We start from the raw sequence: 17,896 nt of genomic DNA on the forward strand, positions 1-17,896 counted from the left end.
TCTACTGCATCTTTTTCATGCAAACACTGTGTTTCAAAAGAAGTCAGTCCAAGGAACCAGAAAACCACCTGCCCTCAATTTAGTTCCTTTGACCAAAGTGACTTTTATTTTAACCAAGTAAAAAAATAATAATTTCCTTAGATAGAATTATCCTGATTATGAAAAAGCATTTCATCTCACTCTCTTTTAGTTGCCTTTTTCCCCCTTTTTGTTTTGTAAATGTATGCAGTATTTCTTCAGAATAGTCAAGAAAATAAGAAAATTGTACTGACTACAATGTCTTTAAATGCTTGCTCGATAAAAATAGTGAACTGAGCTAAGGAAAAGAAGTTAGAAGCTAATGATGTCAAACAAGGACACTTTTTTCCTGCAAATATGAATGTTACCATGTTTTCCTTCAAATTAGTAATAGTTTTACATATTTTAATATTTATATTATTGTGCAATAGAGATTTTGATACTTTCTGGCAAAATAAAGAAAATTACCCTAAGTTTCGCATTACAAAAAATGAACCTGTCCTTAATTGTGTTGTTGGCTTACAGTGGGGAGGAGAGGAGGACTGAAGAATAAACAAAAGAGAACAATTAATGTGATTATATTTGACTCATAATAGAATTAGCTGTTTCTCTTTTCTTTAGCTAGAGTGATAAGAATTGACACTAAGAAATTCTGTGGTTTCAGTTGTCATGATTTAATAAGATAGAGCACAGGTTTTCTAGCTTATTAGATACTCTCCTCCTTATTAAGGTGCAGGAAGCCAAGAATATGTCATTTTTCCTTTTGGCTGGGAAAAATTTCTCTACCATTTAGTGACTATTCTAACTTTTGAAATTTTGGGGTTTTCCTAAGGACACTTGTGAAAGGGGTCACTCAAAAATGATAAGTATATGTTGTCATCATTTAAAAAAAATCAGTAATAATTTACAAAATGTAGAAAATTGCAAACAGCAACCATTCGTAGCTGAGAATGTGGTCCCTTCATCAGGATCCATTTTCCTTTCTTTATTCCTCTTGAAGAGGATCCTTTCTTTTCTTTTCATAAGAAAGTGCACCTGCACCACATTTAGCAGCTAAAAGGGAATGGAAAGGAGTGGAGGAAGCAGGAGAAAGTCAATGATTAGAGGAAAACGGTGAAGGGGTGCAGTGTCCTGAGGTGTTCCCTAGTTTCAAAGGGGTGGTTTGGGTACTTCATCTGCCTCCCAAACTTTTTTTCTTCCTTAAGTTGAGGGTGCTGAAATAATTTTTACAAAAGAGAGTTTAAAAATGTTATTCTCTTTTAGCTTCTCTTTCCTCCTGTTCAGATAACGTTGCCTCTGCTCTTATACCACTCTGCCCCAAACAGTTCACCATACAACCCACACAACTAATTCCTGCCCTCAGTGAATTTATGAACTAGAAGACGACTAATACTGGCTTTCTTCAACTTTCCCATCTGGTTTTCTGAAACTGTTTTAGTAAAAGACATGATGATGTAAATCTCAACATTAAGTCCTCAGAAATATTTAGCCTTATTTTTGGCCCATTTGAGGACTAAGCTATGCTATTTTAATTTTTTTAGTTTTTATAGTATATGAATTAATTGCATTTTGATTATAGTCAATATTCAATGTTAGCTCTATTTAAAATTGTTTTAAATGTATTTTTATTAGTAAAAGCAGCATATTTCTCAGCACTACCAATACCAGAATGGAGATTCTCCGCTTGCCTTTCCCAAGCCAACTGTTTCTGCTTTTACATGTTGATCATTATCTACAAAGTACCATGACATTTCTTGAGGCTATTTGAAACTTGTCATTTGCCGTATATTGCCTTAGCATCTTCTTTGTTAAAAAATAAAAACAAATTAAGCAAAGATGATGTGAAATAGTCAAGTAATGAAATGTTTATTGATTAGTTAGTGGTAAGGTTTCATTCATTTCTCATTTTTAATTTCCCAGGGTCATATCAATATAATGTCCCAGAATCACTGCCAGTGGCCTCCGTTGTGGCCAGAATTAAAGCTGCCGATGCAGATATAGGAGCTAATGCTGAGATGGAATACAAAATTGTGGATGGTGATGGATTAGGGGTTTTCAAGATTTCTGTTGACAAAGATACACAGGAAGGAATCATCACTATACAGAAGGTACTATTTTCTTTATTTTTATTTCCTATGAAGGTAACATCCTAGACACTATTAGGAAGCCACATCTGCTTTGATGGAAGAATGTGTTAGACAAATTTGAATGGCCACATGGAACCATGGTTATTGTAATGTTGGGGGAAAAGTCATGCATTTATTTTGAAGTGTCAGGATTGTGGAGAAAATTGAGTACCACTTGGAACCACACGCATCAGTTCCATTCTCTGAGTAAACACACAGTTCTCATCCAGAGCTCTGTCACGGTAAGGCATCCTGGTCCACGGGCTATTTTAAACAACCTGCCTGGAGAGATGAATATGATTCTTCACTGACCATTCCAGTAATGAAACCAGCCAGAAGCCTTTGCAAACAACTAGGCAAGCACCCCACATGCATGAGAATAATAGAAATAAAGTTGGAAATAGAAACCAAAATGCTGAAGACTCGCTACATTACTGACTACTCCTTTATAAAATGTACACCAACTGAAGTGTTTGAAAAATGTATGCAATCAGAGCACATAAAGTTGTGAAGCCTATCATAACCCTTTAAATATAAGTGCAAAGGGGATTTTTAAAAAATCATTCTAATCCAAAATAAACACTATTTGCCATGATATATTTATTTTATTATTTTTTTCTTTTTGAAACATGGTTCTTATTGAACTATAGTCAATTTACAATGTTGTGTTAATTTCTGGTGTACAGCATAGTGATTCAGTTATAAATATGTATATTCCTTTTCATATTCTTTTTTATTATAGGCCATTTCAAGGTATTGAATACACTAGGATCTTGTTGTGTATCTATTTTATATATAGTAGGTAGTATCTACAAATCTCGAACTCGAAATTTATCTTTCCCTCCAGTAACCATAAATTTGTTTTCTGTGCTTTGATATATTTAAATTAGCTCCCCACATTGATTAGATATGGGGGAAAATGAGCTGGTTTCTCCATTTGCTCTGTATAGACATGATCTTTGACAAATGTTAATTTAAAAAAATACATCAAAAAGAATCATTCCAGCGTATAGTCTTATTTTCTCAAATATTTGAAACACTAAAAATTAAACCATGTGTGAAACCCCCGCCCCCAAGATACTGGGATTTTATGCCAGTTTGACGATCCAGGTGTGTAACGCTGTAATTAACACTCCTCAATAACTAACACACATCAATAAAGAAAGTTATGTTTTGGTTGTTATAGGAAAACATATGTTTGATTTCAGGCCAATGGGCAAAACATTTCTGCAATTATTTCCAGTGGGCAGCTGCTGTTTTAGCTCAGCTGGTGACAATCTGTGTAAAAAAAGTTTTAATAACTAGAATAGGCCAACTGTCGGTAAAATGTTTTGTTTTGTTGTCTAAAATAAAAGGAATGCAATAAGGTGTAGTGCTGCTCAAAGATTTATCTGAAATCAGTCTGCACATGTTCAAGAATTTTTGAATATATACTGAAATTATTTTATTGAATATATACATATCTTACATATATTATAATGAGACAGCATAAATACTTGAATATAAAAATACACATGTATGTGTATTTGATATGAAATATTTGATTTCAGTAATAGAAAAAATTTTATACTCAATTCCTTGGTATTATTTCTAGATGTTTTAGAGAATTGTTATGAAAAATTATAAGAAAACAATAAAGTGCATTTAATCTCCTAGCATAAAATTCATGAAAAAAATCTACAAGGTAAAAATAAATTATAACTTCCAGTGATTTAAAAGTAACATGAATAATTATTATTGCTGTTCTAGGTAGTGATTAATATCTGCTAGGATTTATTTGGAGTAATTTAAAGGCTTCATCTTACTTAATTTTCTCAACACTTCATGAAGGCATTATTAGTATAGTAATAAATAGAAACATTATGAAATGTCCAACAAAATAAAAAATTGTTAAATGTTGTAGAATCTTGTACATCATCAAAACGATCTGGTGACATTGTCTTAACATAGTAACTAATATGAGAAGTAATTATATACAATTTTATAGGGAAAAACAGTATCCAAAATTGTACAAACCCTTTGTTTCAAATTTTATGGAAATTGCATTTATATAGAATTATGAGATGGCAGAGAATGTTAAAATTTTAACAGTAATTGTTCCTGGATCTTTACTATTTTACAATATAAATATGCATTAGTTACTGTTATAATTACAGTGTTACTTGATTCATAAAAATATTATGTGACCCCAAATATATTTCATTAACAGCACTGTATAATCTACTTTGAGTACTGTCGTAGACAAAAATCTTGTCTAAATGCAGAAATACGTCATAGAGATGTCAGTCACTGGGCTTAAATTTAGTGTATTGTTGAAGCTCTCTCCAGTGTTAAAAAAAGGCATTGTCCTCTGTCTAATGAATTAAGATTCAAAAACATTCCAAATCCTCTAAACATTTAGATTTAAACATTTTTGATCCTAGAGATCCCCAACCCATGCACGTGAGTGATGTTTTGTACCTAATGAATGCTCAGTAACGGGTAATTAAAGATTTATCAATCTGTTATATAAGTTAGCTAAATGTTTTAATAATTTCTTATGCTAAATATGAGATCAAAATTGTGTTATTTTCAGTTTAAATTCCTGACAACTAAAAATAAGTTTTATTTTCTCCAGTGGCTTCTAATATAAGAATACTGTCTAATTTTTATTGTTTCTCCTCCTATGTTTTCTCGTATAGTGTCAGTGATTGTCTTTGGATAATCAGGCACACTCTAAACAGTGTACAGGAGAAACTTGAGAAACATGGATGGTGGGAAATTTTGCAGTTTTACTGTTGTGGCAAAAGTAACCGGTAAAATATTTAATATTTAATAAAGAAAATCTAGTCCATTTTGAACTCTACAAAGTATAGAACCAAATCCATCATCTAGCTTTCAAGGGTCATAAAAGCACATTTAGGTTAAACGCAGGGCTTCTTAAAAAAATCCCTTGAAAACTCAGATGTTGAACGCTAACTTGGTTTTATATACCATTTTGAGTCTAGTAAAACACTCTGTTTATACAAACATTAATTTAGACTAAGAAGTGAATGATAGTTTATTACTTTTAAGATGGTTAGTTTGCTCTAACTTTACTAATGTGGACAGTTGATCTGATGTTTAAGTTTTATCCTCATGTGAAGAATATAGTTACCATATTGGGGCAGAACCATTAGATTCAGACAGTGAAATAGTCTAGAGTAACAGATCACATGAGAATAAGCAGTATAGTTGTGTGCGATTTTAATGATTATTAACTCATTATAATAGAACGTATGTGTATTAAGACAAGATAGCTGAAACCTTGTTATTTGAAAAAGGTAAAACTTAAATAGACTTACGGTGTTCATAATGTGCTGGTAACATCTACATAGAAATAAGTGGAGATAAAAATCTGGTTTTCTTTATGCTAAAAATCATTAGTGTTAGAAAATGTTGCTTCACTCTTTCTTCCTACCTTCTTTCCCTACACAATTCTGAGTAAATAATAGATATTGGAGTGACTAACTGGTATACATCAGCCTAATTTTTAGTTCTAAAGCTCCATCCACCCCCAACTCATTTTTAAAAATTATAACTTTGCATTATTTGCTAATGTATTCCAGTGCCTAACCAACCCAGCACAGAGTTCTTACCGATGTTTAAATAAACAAACATAAACGTGATCCCTCTAAGAGTTGATTAAAAATAGTGGAAAGGATGCATTTACTTTGCAGTTCCAGCTTAGTGACTGGTGAAATTTATTCACTTGAAAAAAATGTTGATGCTATTACAGATTTAGTTTTTAGATGAAAAACTACTGTTAATTCATAACTTTTTCATTTTAAGCAGTTATATTATTAATTTTAAAAATGTAATTCCCATTTTATGTGCAGTGACTACACCTAGCACTGTAGGTGCTACAGTTTTGCATTAATCAAGGGGTTCTTTTGTTTAAAAACCTCAAATAAGGCTAACATTCTAATTCCTTACGTGGATATCAAAGAACTAATTTTGGATCCCTAGAATTATTCATCTTACATTTGCCAGATACATACCCCACTATTCCTGGTGTTATTCAGATACCTAGAGTAGGCACTAAGATGCTTTTAACTTCTAGAAGCAACGTACATTTTCCTCGAGCTCTTCAGACGTCCCCTCTCCCTGTGGGACCCTCCTGTGCTCTGCTCCCACGTCCGCTTACTCTTACTCATCTTTCAAAACTGGAAAATTGCCCCTGCTCTTCCTTTCTTAATAGGTAAACAGGGGAAGTAAAATTTTCTGTGTGACCATTTATTTCTCTTGTTGAAGGAAGGGTGTGAGTGCACGTGTGTGTTTCTCTTCAGTGTTGGGAGCTGGTCTAGTAAAGATGCAATATCGTGGGGTTTTGTTTTTGTTTTCATAGACTTAGCTGTGGTCACAAAGATTTGGGTAAACATCCAAGGCTCTGTAGAAGCGTCTGAGAGCGCTCAGGCTCCAGCTGCCAGCCAGCTGCTCGGCCCCACCCAGCCTCTCAAAAGACATGAACACGGCCCGCAGAAGGAGTTGCGTAGCCGCTGGATAACACTTCTCTCTAAGTAGACAGGGAAAGAGAGACTTTCTCACGGAGGTAACCACCTGTGCAAAGCTTCACTGTGTGAGACAGCACAGCATGCTAAGCTCAGAGAGCCAGAGCGGGGCCAGCTTTACTGGAAGGGGGTGTTGGCCCCAGTGAGACAGTGTAAGGGACAGGGCTCCTTCATGACTTTATGCCTCCTTCACAAGGACACTGTTAGCAAAGAGGAGCATATAGCTACAGTGCTTTGCAAGTAAGAATGGATTACAGATAATAAATATTAAAAGGTGTTTTACTTGCAGCTGCAATAAAATACACTACAGAGTAAAAATTTACATTTTCTAATTTCTCTTGGATCCTTATTATTGGGATCCTGTGATCATTCTAATTCATTCCAAACATTTCACTTCTTTTCACAACACTGAATTATAATGGTGCTTATTTAAACATTTATTTAAAATGTTACTACTTTCCTGGCCACAGTCAAATAACACATCATTTTTATTATTAAGTTTAAAGCCTTGAAGTCTTTTCTAGTTGCCCCTTCTTGGTCCATAAAAGGTCTTATATGTATGTTTGTTTGGTTTTTTCCTGTTCTGTTTGGCATCACCCTGAGGTTGGTTATCACTGCTTCACTCCAAAACTGTTCTTGTTCCTAAGCTCACGATCTGAGCTCTAGGGTTTTAGTTCTTAAATTTATCCTTTTTAAAAAATTTCTGTTTAGAATTCAACACTGTTTTATTCTTACTATTCCAACTAGTTTGAACAAAATCTACCTCATGCTATGGGATTAAGGCGGAGCAATACAACAGATTGAAAGGAAGTGGTAAAAATGGTCATTAATGAGGGTTGTAAGACTTAGAAATTCTAAAAGAATTCATTGAAGGGTTATTAGAATTAATGAGAGCTTTCATTAATGAGAGCTACAAAAGTCAGTTACAAATCAGCAACTTCATTAGAGCTCATGAGAACAGGTGTATGAGCGCTGGTCCTTAGCCCAGCCATGCAGCTTCAACCCGCTAGGAGTTGTGTCTGGAATGTCCGTCCCTCCACCCTCCATCTTAAAGCAATGTAGTCTGCTGATCACAGAGGCAGTCTTTCCTCCCAAATCTAAGTGCTTTTCCACTGTGAAGCCACCAGTATCAACAGTATCTTCATTCTCTATCTCAGAAGAGTGTCTTTGCTTCCATTTTCAAACTAAAATCTCTTTGGAGTGGTTTTCTCAGAATGAAGGTTGTCTGTTCTTAAGATTTTCTGATTCTCTTTGCCAAGGACTGACAACTGCGTATGTCCCTCCAGGACAGGATTTTGATTTTCAGTTCTGCTGATCAAGATTTCAGTAAAATGGGGGGCTGTATTCTAGTGCAGGTAAAACATTTCCAGAGACCCCCTCAGAGTGAGTGGAGTGTGGGGAAAAAATGTATGAATGCCATCAATTTAGTATTCTTTTCATGAAAATAGTAGAATCACCTGTGAAACCTGGAATATATTTCTGAATGTGAATCTCAAGAGCATTCTGACTAAAAGCAAGAAATTCTGAAAGAAGACAAACGAAGCCTTTTTTTCCATTGTTCTTAGAATACTTATAAATTTTCACTGAGATAAACAGTGGAGTGCTCTGGGTGGTCTATAAAAATGAACCATTTGTTGATAGGTTTTCCAGCTCCCCTGACTCTAGGAGAACATTTACAACCAGGCGCTGCTGGGATGTTGATGAGCTTGTGTGTTAAGGACAGAAGTGTATTTGTTCTGATGATTCTGTACATCTCAAAACATTACTTTACATTTGGATAATAGAGTTCCTATATCCATTTAGACAGTCATTTCTGTTGGAATTAGGTTATTTTGTGCCTCTGAACCATGCTTGATAATCATCTGAACTTACCTTCTCTCTACTCTATAGTATAATAAAACTTTAGTCCATTGCTTTTTCATAAACAATGCACCATCATGGTGATAATGAGATTTATTCCAGTTTGAGAAAATTATTATCATATTTTGAAACATCTACATATGCTGTACTTCGCACAGGGTGAAATTAGGAGCAGGGAGAGAAGAATAGAAAAACAATTTTTTTTTTTCACTGAAGTCTAGTCAGATACAATGTGTCCATTTCTGGTGTACAGCACAATGTCCCAGTCATGCAGATACATACATATATTTGGAAAAACAACCCTTTTCTAAAACACGTTAGAAAAAGAAAAATAAGTACAGAACTGTAAAAGATTGTCTTCAGTTTTGCTACTATTGCTCCAGTGCTGTATACAGAAAAGGTTTATTAACGTGACCAAATAACGCAGAATTCACAAGGCTAAAGATTTGAGTAGGTGTTGCTATAGAATTACATTTTTTAGTAATTTAATTATTCTTTTTATACATTAAGAATAGACATGGTTATATATCTGAAGTATTTTTTTTTACTGATAACAAAACTACAGTGTTAAACAGTGAAAGTGAAGTACAATCTATTTCTGTGGCTGTTGATGAAAGATTTGATAACCTTTGTAAATAAAGTTACATAGGGCTTCGAGATTCACAAGGTGTGAACATAAGCATTATCCCATATGAGCGAAAACTGTTTCTTTCTACCTAGAATTCTTTGTTTACATTTCTGCATCATTTACAATGCAGGAACTTCAGACTTTTATTTTTCCTTTGCGATGCGGCGGTCTTACCTCTGACGTACTTCAGTTTTCAATGTAAGACTTCAGCTGGGATTAAATATGAAATTCTGCCTCTATAAAATCCATTACTATTGAGTTACATTAAAGTAAAAAAATGAGCGTTTTCAAAATGCATTTCCTACAAAGGGTAAGTACACGTCCGGTCTCTGGCACACGGATGGCTTATTTGGGACTCATGTCATCATACTGCCAAAGAACGTGTTTAAGCTACTTCAGACCCATTCTGCTGTCCTGTCTTCTTCATCTCTCCATATTCATACCCTAGAAAAGGCTGAGTGAAGTGGAAACCATCAAATAATAGAGCGTCATTGTGGAGGTGTTGCTATTGCTGGGCTCCATTCCCTGAGGGGGAGGAAGGGTTAGAAGATGTCCTGTTCCTCCAGCCTCCCCCTCAGCTGCACAGATTTCTGAGCTCTGGGTTTGCTGTCTTACTATTGAGACGTGTCTTTTGTCTACTGCTGGTAATAATGAGGGGCTAATTCCCAGAGTCAAGTGTCTATTTCAGTGTTTCATAAATGCTGCTGATGTGAAGAGGAGGAAAATGAAACCAGCAACATTTCCAGTTTATTTTTCTTCTCATTACAGTGTTCTTTCAAAGATATTATTCAATTAATCCTACTGCTGTGAAGGCACATTTCCCAAAATGCAGCAGAATGCAGCAAAGATATTTGTCTCCTCTGACTGTGAAAAAGCATAAGCTTTGGATTTTAGTTTTAAAGGCTGGATGTGATGAGATTAATACAGTAACTCAAGTGAACTTCTGAAATCTCAGGTTACATTTTCCAGTTTGTTCAACCCATTGTTACTGTGTGTACATAAGCAGATCCTAACATCATTTTAATCATTATGCACATGTGCATGTATGTAGACTATTGTCTGTTTATTAAGGCATAATCTAACCTGTTTTTAAATAGTCAAGATTAGATTTAGAAGAAAGTAAGAAATCGGCAGTCTTTGAAAAAATTGATAGTATTGTTAATGTCAACATGTGATGGTCTTGCTCAGAGAGACTAAGACCCTGTTCCTTAGGAATAGTTTGTTTTCTTTGATTTGGGCAGTTATCAGAGCAGTGTTCTCAGAATATATGTATGTCAGAGACATTTTCAAGTGAGCCCTTCATGACTTTTTTTTTGTTTTTGCTTAGTACCAGTCACAGATAATGTATGATTTTCCTTACTTCTGTCTTTTTCCATGGTTATGTTGTATCCTAGATTAGTTTCAATGGGTAGGATTCCAAGAAAGAGATATTTAAGAAATAGGTAAGAGAGGGTTTATTGAGTATATAAGAAAAGTTAGAGAATTTAAGCACAAAACTAATGCTTCTAGTATGAGTAGCTAGATGAAAAATGTGCTGTTCCTTCAGAATGGGAGTGTGAAGGTGATTAAAATGGTTTGGAATATATTACATTTGAGTTACCTGTGATATCTAGGTAAATATTTCTAGAAGGTCATGAGTGAGGGTTTGTAACTCAAAGAAGAGGTTTTTAGTACTAACTTAGGTTGGGCAATTAAAGTGAAAGGGATGACTGAGAACATCATAAAGCACGCACGTAAAATAAGGGAAGGAATGCTTTAGACGTTACTTGGTGAAACTGACCAACTTAAGTTGGCAGGGCAGAGGAGGATTCAGAAAAGGCAATTTGTTGTATTCTTTCAGGAATAAGGTATTTTAAGAGAGTTTAAAAACAGCTAGTCAACAAAGCAAATAAGAAATGATACTCAGATCAGTAAAAGGAGTTGCATGTATTATCAGTGGAGGGGACCGATGGATCCTGGAATCTCTGCTAGATGGCAAAGACAGGACGTAAGCAATAAGGAAATGATGAGTTCGGGGGCCTGGAGTTTAAGGAAATTTCCATGTCTGGATCTGACCTCTCTCCCACTCATTCATTTGGTCATTTCAAGTCAATTGCCATTCATTTTTCCCTGGATATGCGCCCATCCCGTGTCAAGTGACATCACCCACTCTTAATTTTCTTAAGGCTGAATCCGCTGTCTTCTGCTACCTAACAGATCACCCCAAAGCTGGTGCTTTGAAACAGTGCTTCTTTAGGTCGTGATTTCATCAGTCAGCAGTTTCGTCGGGGCTCAGCCAGGTGATTTTTCTGGTGGTCTTAGGTGGGCTCAGGTGTGTCAGAGGTCAGCTGCTGGTGAGTTTGGTGGTTCTGCCTCAACAGAGGTGGGTATCTATCTGCTGGGATGATGAGGGGGCTGGAAGTGTGCCTCCCCTCAGCCAGAAGCTAACCTGGGTTTGTTCCATAAATGGCAAGAACACAAGCTGTCTGGTGTCTTGAAGCTGATACCCAGAATTGACATAGCATCACTGTCACCACATTATATTGATCGAAGCAAGACTAGGTGGTCCAGATTCAAGAAATGAGTTGTGCTGGGAAATACATGAAAAGAGAGGAGTTATAAAATATTGTGGACACTGGGAAAGAATAAGAAAGATTTTAAGTCCAAGCTCTGCTCCAGAAAAACTTAAAAACCTTTAGGTAACAATTATAGGAAATGGCAGAAGAAAGAGTGACTCTCAGGGCAGCTGACTTCTGCTATAATCTTCTCTCTGCTATCAGATTACTCACAAAGTAATTGTTTGGATCAAGAGTAATTAATTAATACTTGCCACTATTTGATAAAGGTCCCCAGGAAAATAAAAACTAAACTGCCTTTGGGTCATAATCCCAACTCAGCTTCCCTGAAAATGGCTGAGACCCGTTGGCAGAGGTCCCTGGTGCAGTCAGTAGCACGTGTCGGGAAACGGGGACCTCAGCCCTTAGGGAATCAATCTGAGAGTAGTGGGAACCAGGTTTTTGAAGCTGGGCAGGAAGATAGTCATTCCCAAGGCTTGTTTCCTGCTTTCTGTTTATAAACGCTGAACAGCCTACCTGAATTCAGAGTAGGAGTCCGCGGCACACAGAACAGCGCCCCCCGCAAGGACACCAACGTCCGAACTTCTGGAACCTGTGCCTGTTTTACCTTGCATGGCAAAAGGAACTGAGCAGATGTGATGGAAGCGAGGGATCTGCCTTGAGATTATCCTGGATTATCTCAGTGGGCTCATTGTCATCGCAAGGACCCTCATCAGAGGGACGCATGAAGGTTCAGTGTCAGATAAAAGAGATGCGGTAACAGAGTCTGAGCTGAAGGGATGCGCTGTCAAGGCGGAGGGAGGGTTATCAGCCAAGAATACACGTGGCCTCTGGCAGCTGGAATGATGCTCCCCTGAAGCCTCCAGAAGGAATGCAGCCCTGCCGACACCGTGAGTTAGACTCCTCGCCTCCAAAACTGTAAGAGAATAAATGGATGGCTTTTAGGCCACTCAGTTTGTGCCGGTTCCTTACCACAGAAGTGAGAAATGTATACAGAAGTCAAAGTGGGCAATTTCTGTGAATGGAAAAGCTGATCCAGACAACAGAACATGAAAGAGAAAGCAAGATGTTCATTGGCTGAGCCTGGGTAAGAATCTGGGTGGTTTAACTGAGGTGCTCCACGCTCAAGCTAAAATAATATGTGATGGCAGTGGACATCGTGGTGATAACAGCCCTCAGTTTCTGTCTGTCTTGAATCTCACCAGTATCACTGCTTTTCTGCTTCAGGTTTACAGGGGTCATCTCACTTTTCTCCTTGGCCATCATCCTAGGATTAACTACTACTCTTTTCTGTTTTAGATTATCTGAGTCATACTTCATTCTGATATATATATATATATATATATTTTTTTTTTTTTAAACAAAGATACTGGAGTTAGACTAGTGGTGTGATTGTGAGCAAGAAACTCAACCTCTCCTTGACTCAGTTTCCAGATTTGTCAGAAAGATCTGTAGAAAGCTGTATTATCTTATGTTATATTATATATTACCTTAGAGATTGTTTTGAGAATCAGTGAGTGGGAGCAGGTAAGACGCTGATACTGTAACACGCTTAGACCAACACCCTGCACGTGGGAAGGACTATATAAATGTGTGTCGTTCATGGGAAATACATTTAGCAGTTTATATAGTACTACCTCTTTGTACACAAGTGCAACTAGCAATGTGAAATATCTGTGCATTTAGTTGGTGGTCACAGATTTTTTTTTGTTACAAAATGGAGGTATTTTAGGATACCTGCTTGAATTGCTTTTTTTTCCCATTCAGTGGTCTTTATGTCTAGGTTAAAATGTTAATGTAAGGACTCATGGAGATCAGAGGGCCCTCGTGGCACTAGGTAGTAACAATTCCTGATAGTTACAGCCTTACTTATTCCTAATATCTTGACATAATTTAATGTCTCAGGTTTAAATGTTTCTGCGATGATTCATAATACCTTTCTCAGGGTGCCAGTTCACCTACAGAGCACCAGATACTTTGTGTACAGTGGAAATAATCTATTTGCAAAATGTGACTATTTGTATCAGGCACTGGAGAAGCAGCTGTGTTAAAGTATGATTTTTTGGAAGTTAAAATAATGACTCATAAAAATATAAAATGGACATGGAGACACCCAGTAATTTTTGACTGCTTGTTCTAAATTTGCTTTTACTTATTTTGTGAGTTTTCAAACAATTTGTTTGTCCATGGATTTTTTTTTTTTTTCTTTCTTCAGCAACCAGTGGATCTCTGTTATATCCGAGGCTTTTGTTGCACACTGGAGATACGTAAGGTTATATACTTGGCTTCTATCATAGATCTCAAAATCCAGCATAGTAAGATATTAAAGGGACAGTCCCTTGTAGAGGACACCCACAGAGCTGGCGAAACTCCCAGAGCTCTTTTCTCCCTGGACTCCAAAACCTCTGTGAGGGCATCAATTTGGGGCATTGTATATAAAAAAAAAATGGGAATGTATCTTTCCTTTGCCTTCTTCTCTGTAAATAATAATATTAACATTGCCCAAATCCGGATATAGGTTTTGTGATTCACAGAAACTTCAAGACAAGTCAAAGCTTCACCTAGCTGATAAAATCAGTTGCAACTATCAAAGCAAAATTTTCACTGGACAAAGTTAAACAGGTAGGACAGAGTTTAAGGATGTTGCAAAATTCAGTCTGAACTCAACTCAGGGAAACAAAAGGCCTGAAGAATTTTTAAGCACTGGAGTGTCTGCATTTGTGTGTCTGTGTGTGTAATTGGAGGGGGCGGGGGCAGGTATAGATCGTGCTGTGTTTGCTTAACCCAAAGGAAAAGGAAATTTTCTTAGATACTCATGATAGAAGATAGTTTTACAACTTGGAGCGAGACTCCTGTTGAAGGTTGACTGTAAGAAAAGGGAGGTCAGGGGCATGTACAGTTAGGAGGAAGCCTGTCTTAAGTCTGTCAAGTCAAGGGGAACACTGAAGCCTTCCTGGGCACAGCCCAGGGAAGGGAGAAAATAAAGGCCGTAATGCGCTGTTCATAATAATGGTGTGTTTTGCTTTTGGAAAGTTCTTAGGGAATAACCTTTGAACTCTTACTGTATTGAAATATACAAATTGTTCTTGCTGACTTATCTTTCCCAAGGTTGGAGATGATTTCTCAGATTCTAGGTAGTAGATTTACTGACAGTAAAATAATCATAAAGGGAAAGTTGTGACTGAGGGCTGTTTTTCCATTGGTACAGCCTCATTGAAGCTGTTTACTTAGGAAAAATGATTTATGTTGATTTGATCAAAAAGTAGAGAGGATACTGGAACAGAGTCTGCTTTGTTCCAGAAGACATCTGCTAGCTCCAGAGAAAGAAAGGCTTTTAAAGATGATGGACGATGGTCTCTGTGCTTTTGTACAAAATCACCATTGAACGTGAGGCACTAACTATGTAGACAGGCACGTGTGTGTGCGTGCACACATACACACGCACACACACACACTAACCAGCCCTGGTGGCACTATGCCGTGGTTACAGGAACAGAATGGAGAATTTCCAGAAGGATGTAACTGGGATCAGTTCCTGAACTGGCCATCAGGGCAAGGGCCAAAAGGAGGTCATTGAGCTTAATGAGAGCAGATTTGGCTGTTGACCAGAAGCCAGGCTATACAGAGAAAGAAAAATGCAGTGCAGTGATTTTATAATGAATTCAAGATTGTATTTTAACTTAGGTTTTACTACTGAGAAACCTAAAAATGGCAGGGGGGAACTGTTGAGACGCCACTATTTATGATCATTAATTTATTCTTAATCCAACAGATGGATATTATAAACTGACTTTGCCAAAGACAGAGGCCTAGGTGTCATGGGGGAAACAAAGACAAGAAAGACACAGTTTTTACTTCCCGTTTGATCTGCTTATAATCTAGCAGGAAATAATGGCACTAATAATAGAATAGCAACAGCAAATGCTTATACAGTGATTACACTGTATCCATCACTATTCTGGGTGCTTTAAATTTGTTAATAATTTACAGCAATCCTATTCAGTTGGTGAGGTAGGCAGGTACCTAAATATGATCATGTCATTTAATCTAATGAGGCACTGATTGCTCTTAGAACTGGAAGAATGGCTGTGTGTTATAGCAGAAAGGGAATTGGGGTTCACATAGTGTGTCTGCCCCAAGTACACATAAATGTAGGGTTTTCACTGCTATTTAGTTTCAATAATACCAACCTTGCATCTTTTTAAATGCATGCTAAAGATGTGTGTGAAGTTTTTTTGTGTGAAGTTAGCCCTGTATAAATATAAAGAAGCTTTATTATCAGTTAGGTAAGGAAGCAGGATGGGGTTGCTCATAAAGAACATGGTAATTGGTCTCCAAAAGATTTCCATAAGAGAAATGGCAGGGCCCCATGGGAAAGAGGGGTACAAACTGGAAGGTGCAAAGTGCGCTGTTCATAGTGAATAGTTCATTGTTTGGTTTTGTTTATTTTTTTAATTCTTTTTTAAATTGAAGTATAATCAATTACAATTTTAATTGTAGTCAAAAGGGTAGGAGGAAGAGGGGTGAGCCTCGAGTCTGCGAAGATAAGCCTACATGATTTGGGGCTCCTTAGACCAGGGACTGGCAGACAGCTGCCTGTGTGTTTCTGTACAGCCCAGGAGCTGAGGATGGTTTTACATTTTTAAACGATTGGGAAAAAAAATGAAAGAAAGATGTTGCATGATACATGAAATTTATAGAGAATTCAAATTTCAGTGCTTATAAATGATGTGTTACTGTCACACTAGTTTACTTACATGTGGCAGAGAACATGGGGCCTGCAGAGTCTAATTATTTTCTATCTGGTCTTTACAGGAGAAGGTCGCCAGCCGCTGCCTTAGTTGTAATACTTGCTTTTTTAATCCTAAAGTTCATCGTCCTTTGATGGCAATAAAATTCAACCACCTAGTTTTATAGTTTAGGAAAGAAAATGTCAAACAAGCTGCTGTCTGTCTCTTTCAGTGTCTCTGACATAGATGTCACTTGACAGATGGAGAAGCAACTTTCTCCACTGCATCATGAGTTGGGTCAGAGTGACTAGAATTTGATTTCAGGTTCTGGCTTGCTCTTGTGGGCTGCATTGTGAACAGGGTTTTGGTCAAATTTCCAAATATATCGAGTCTCTGATGATACATCATTTCAAGTGTTGAATCTGTTTAAAACGTTACCTTAATCACCTTCCCTCTCCTTCTCCTTGTCTTTCCCCCGTTGTTATTTTAACTGTTTTTTCCCCTACGTATAGCCTTGCTCATTAAATCTAATAGTTACGGAATACATTGCTTATGTAGAAACCAATAAGGAGACACAGGAATGAAAATTTTCTGCAAAAGCTTTTTCTTCAATTGGCTTCACAGTCTTGTCCCGCACACCCCACCCCTCCCTGAAAACTAGTCTGGCTTATTCTGATTTGCTCTGAAACTCATTTTGTGGGGCAGTTCCTTTTGTCTGGAATCTTGATTCATAGCCTTTCATATGAATTCTTTTATTGCTCTATTTTCCTAATAGCTTTTCGGCAACCAATCATCACGTGCAATCCCGTGTCTCTTTATGACTTGGCAGCATCCAGATGTCTTTCCTGCATATTGTTGCCTTTTAGACACATTTAAAAATGCAAGTTGCCATAAAATAATTGCATTCATTTGTGCATAAAATGTTAAATGATTCTTTCATCAGCCAAACTTTGACTTCAAGACAGAAAGACTTGCTGTCCCTTTTGGTAAAGCTGAGTGAACATTTTAAAAGTTGTTTTGGTTTTGAATTGATTGCAAAGGAGATGGTAAATGGGGTTTTTAAAAAACATAGTCTATCTTACATAGACATAATAGATAAAAATAAGATTTCTCTCATAATTTGTCAGTTTTATAAGTAATCTAAGAACAAAGTGAATAGGTTTATATCCAAGTTCTGTGTATGCTTAGAGTCTCTAAATACATTTAGGTGAATAAAAATACTATGTTTTATTTTTAGCAGAATCCAAATGAAATATTGGGTTACATGTATAGGCCCAAGAAAATTTCAACGAGGAGGCCAAGTTTCTTACAAGAGGATTTGCATCATGGTTACCTGAAAATCCTTTTAAAAATAAATATGCTTGTGACTCAGGCTGGATCTGTTGAATTGAAATCTTGGAAGGGGCCAGGAAGTTGTGAGAAAGTCCCCCTGAGTGGTTCTAAATCTCAC

General features: G+C 36.8%; 1 protein-coding gene across 3 annotated transcripts in view; it reads left to right on the forward strand.

The window, feature by feature from the left end:
* CDH7 (cadherin 7) overlaps positions 1 to 17,896 on the forward strand; it is a 116,001-nt gene that overhangs the window by 60,912 nt on the left and 37,193 nt on the right. For all 3 annotated transcript variants that reach the window (XR_004133364.2, XM_031441775.2, XM_031441773.2), the window contains one exon: positions 1,939 to 2,126. Coding sequence is in view for 2 of the 3 variants with exons in the window: in XM_031441775.2 (XP_031297635.2) it covers positions 1,939 to 2,126 (188 nt within the window). In the remaining variant the exon portion in view is untranslated. The remainder of the gene's footprint in view (positions 1 to 1,938; positions 2,127 to 17,896) is intronic.

The sequence above is a fragment of the Camelus dromedarius genome, chromosome 28 (genome assembly GCF_036321535.1).
Source record: "Camelus dromedarius isolate mCamDro1 chromosome 28, mCamDro1.pat, whole genome shotgun sequence".
NCBI classification, from domain to species: Eukaryota; Metazoa; Chordata; class Mammalia; order Artiodactyla; family Camelidae; genus Camelus; species Camelus dromedarius.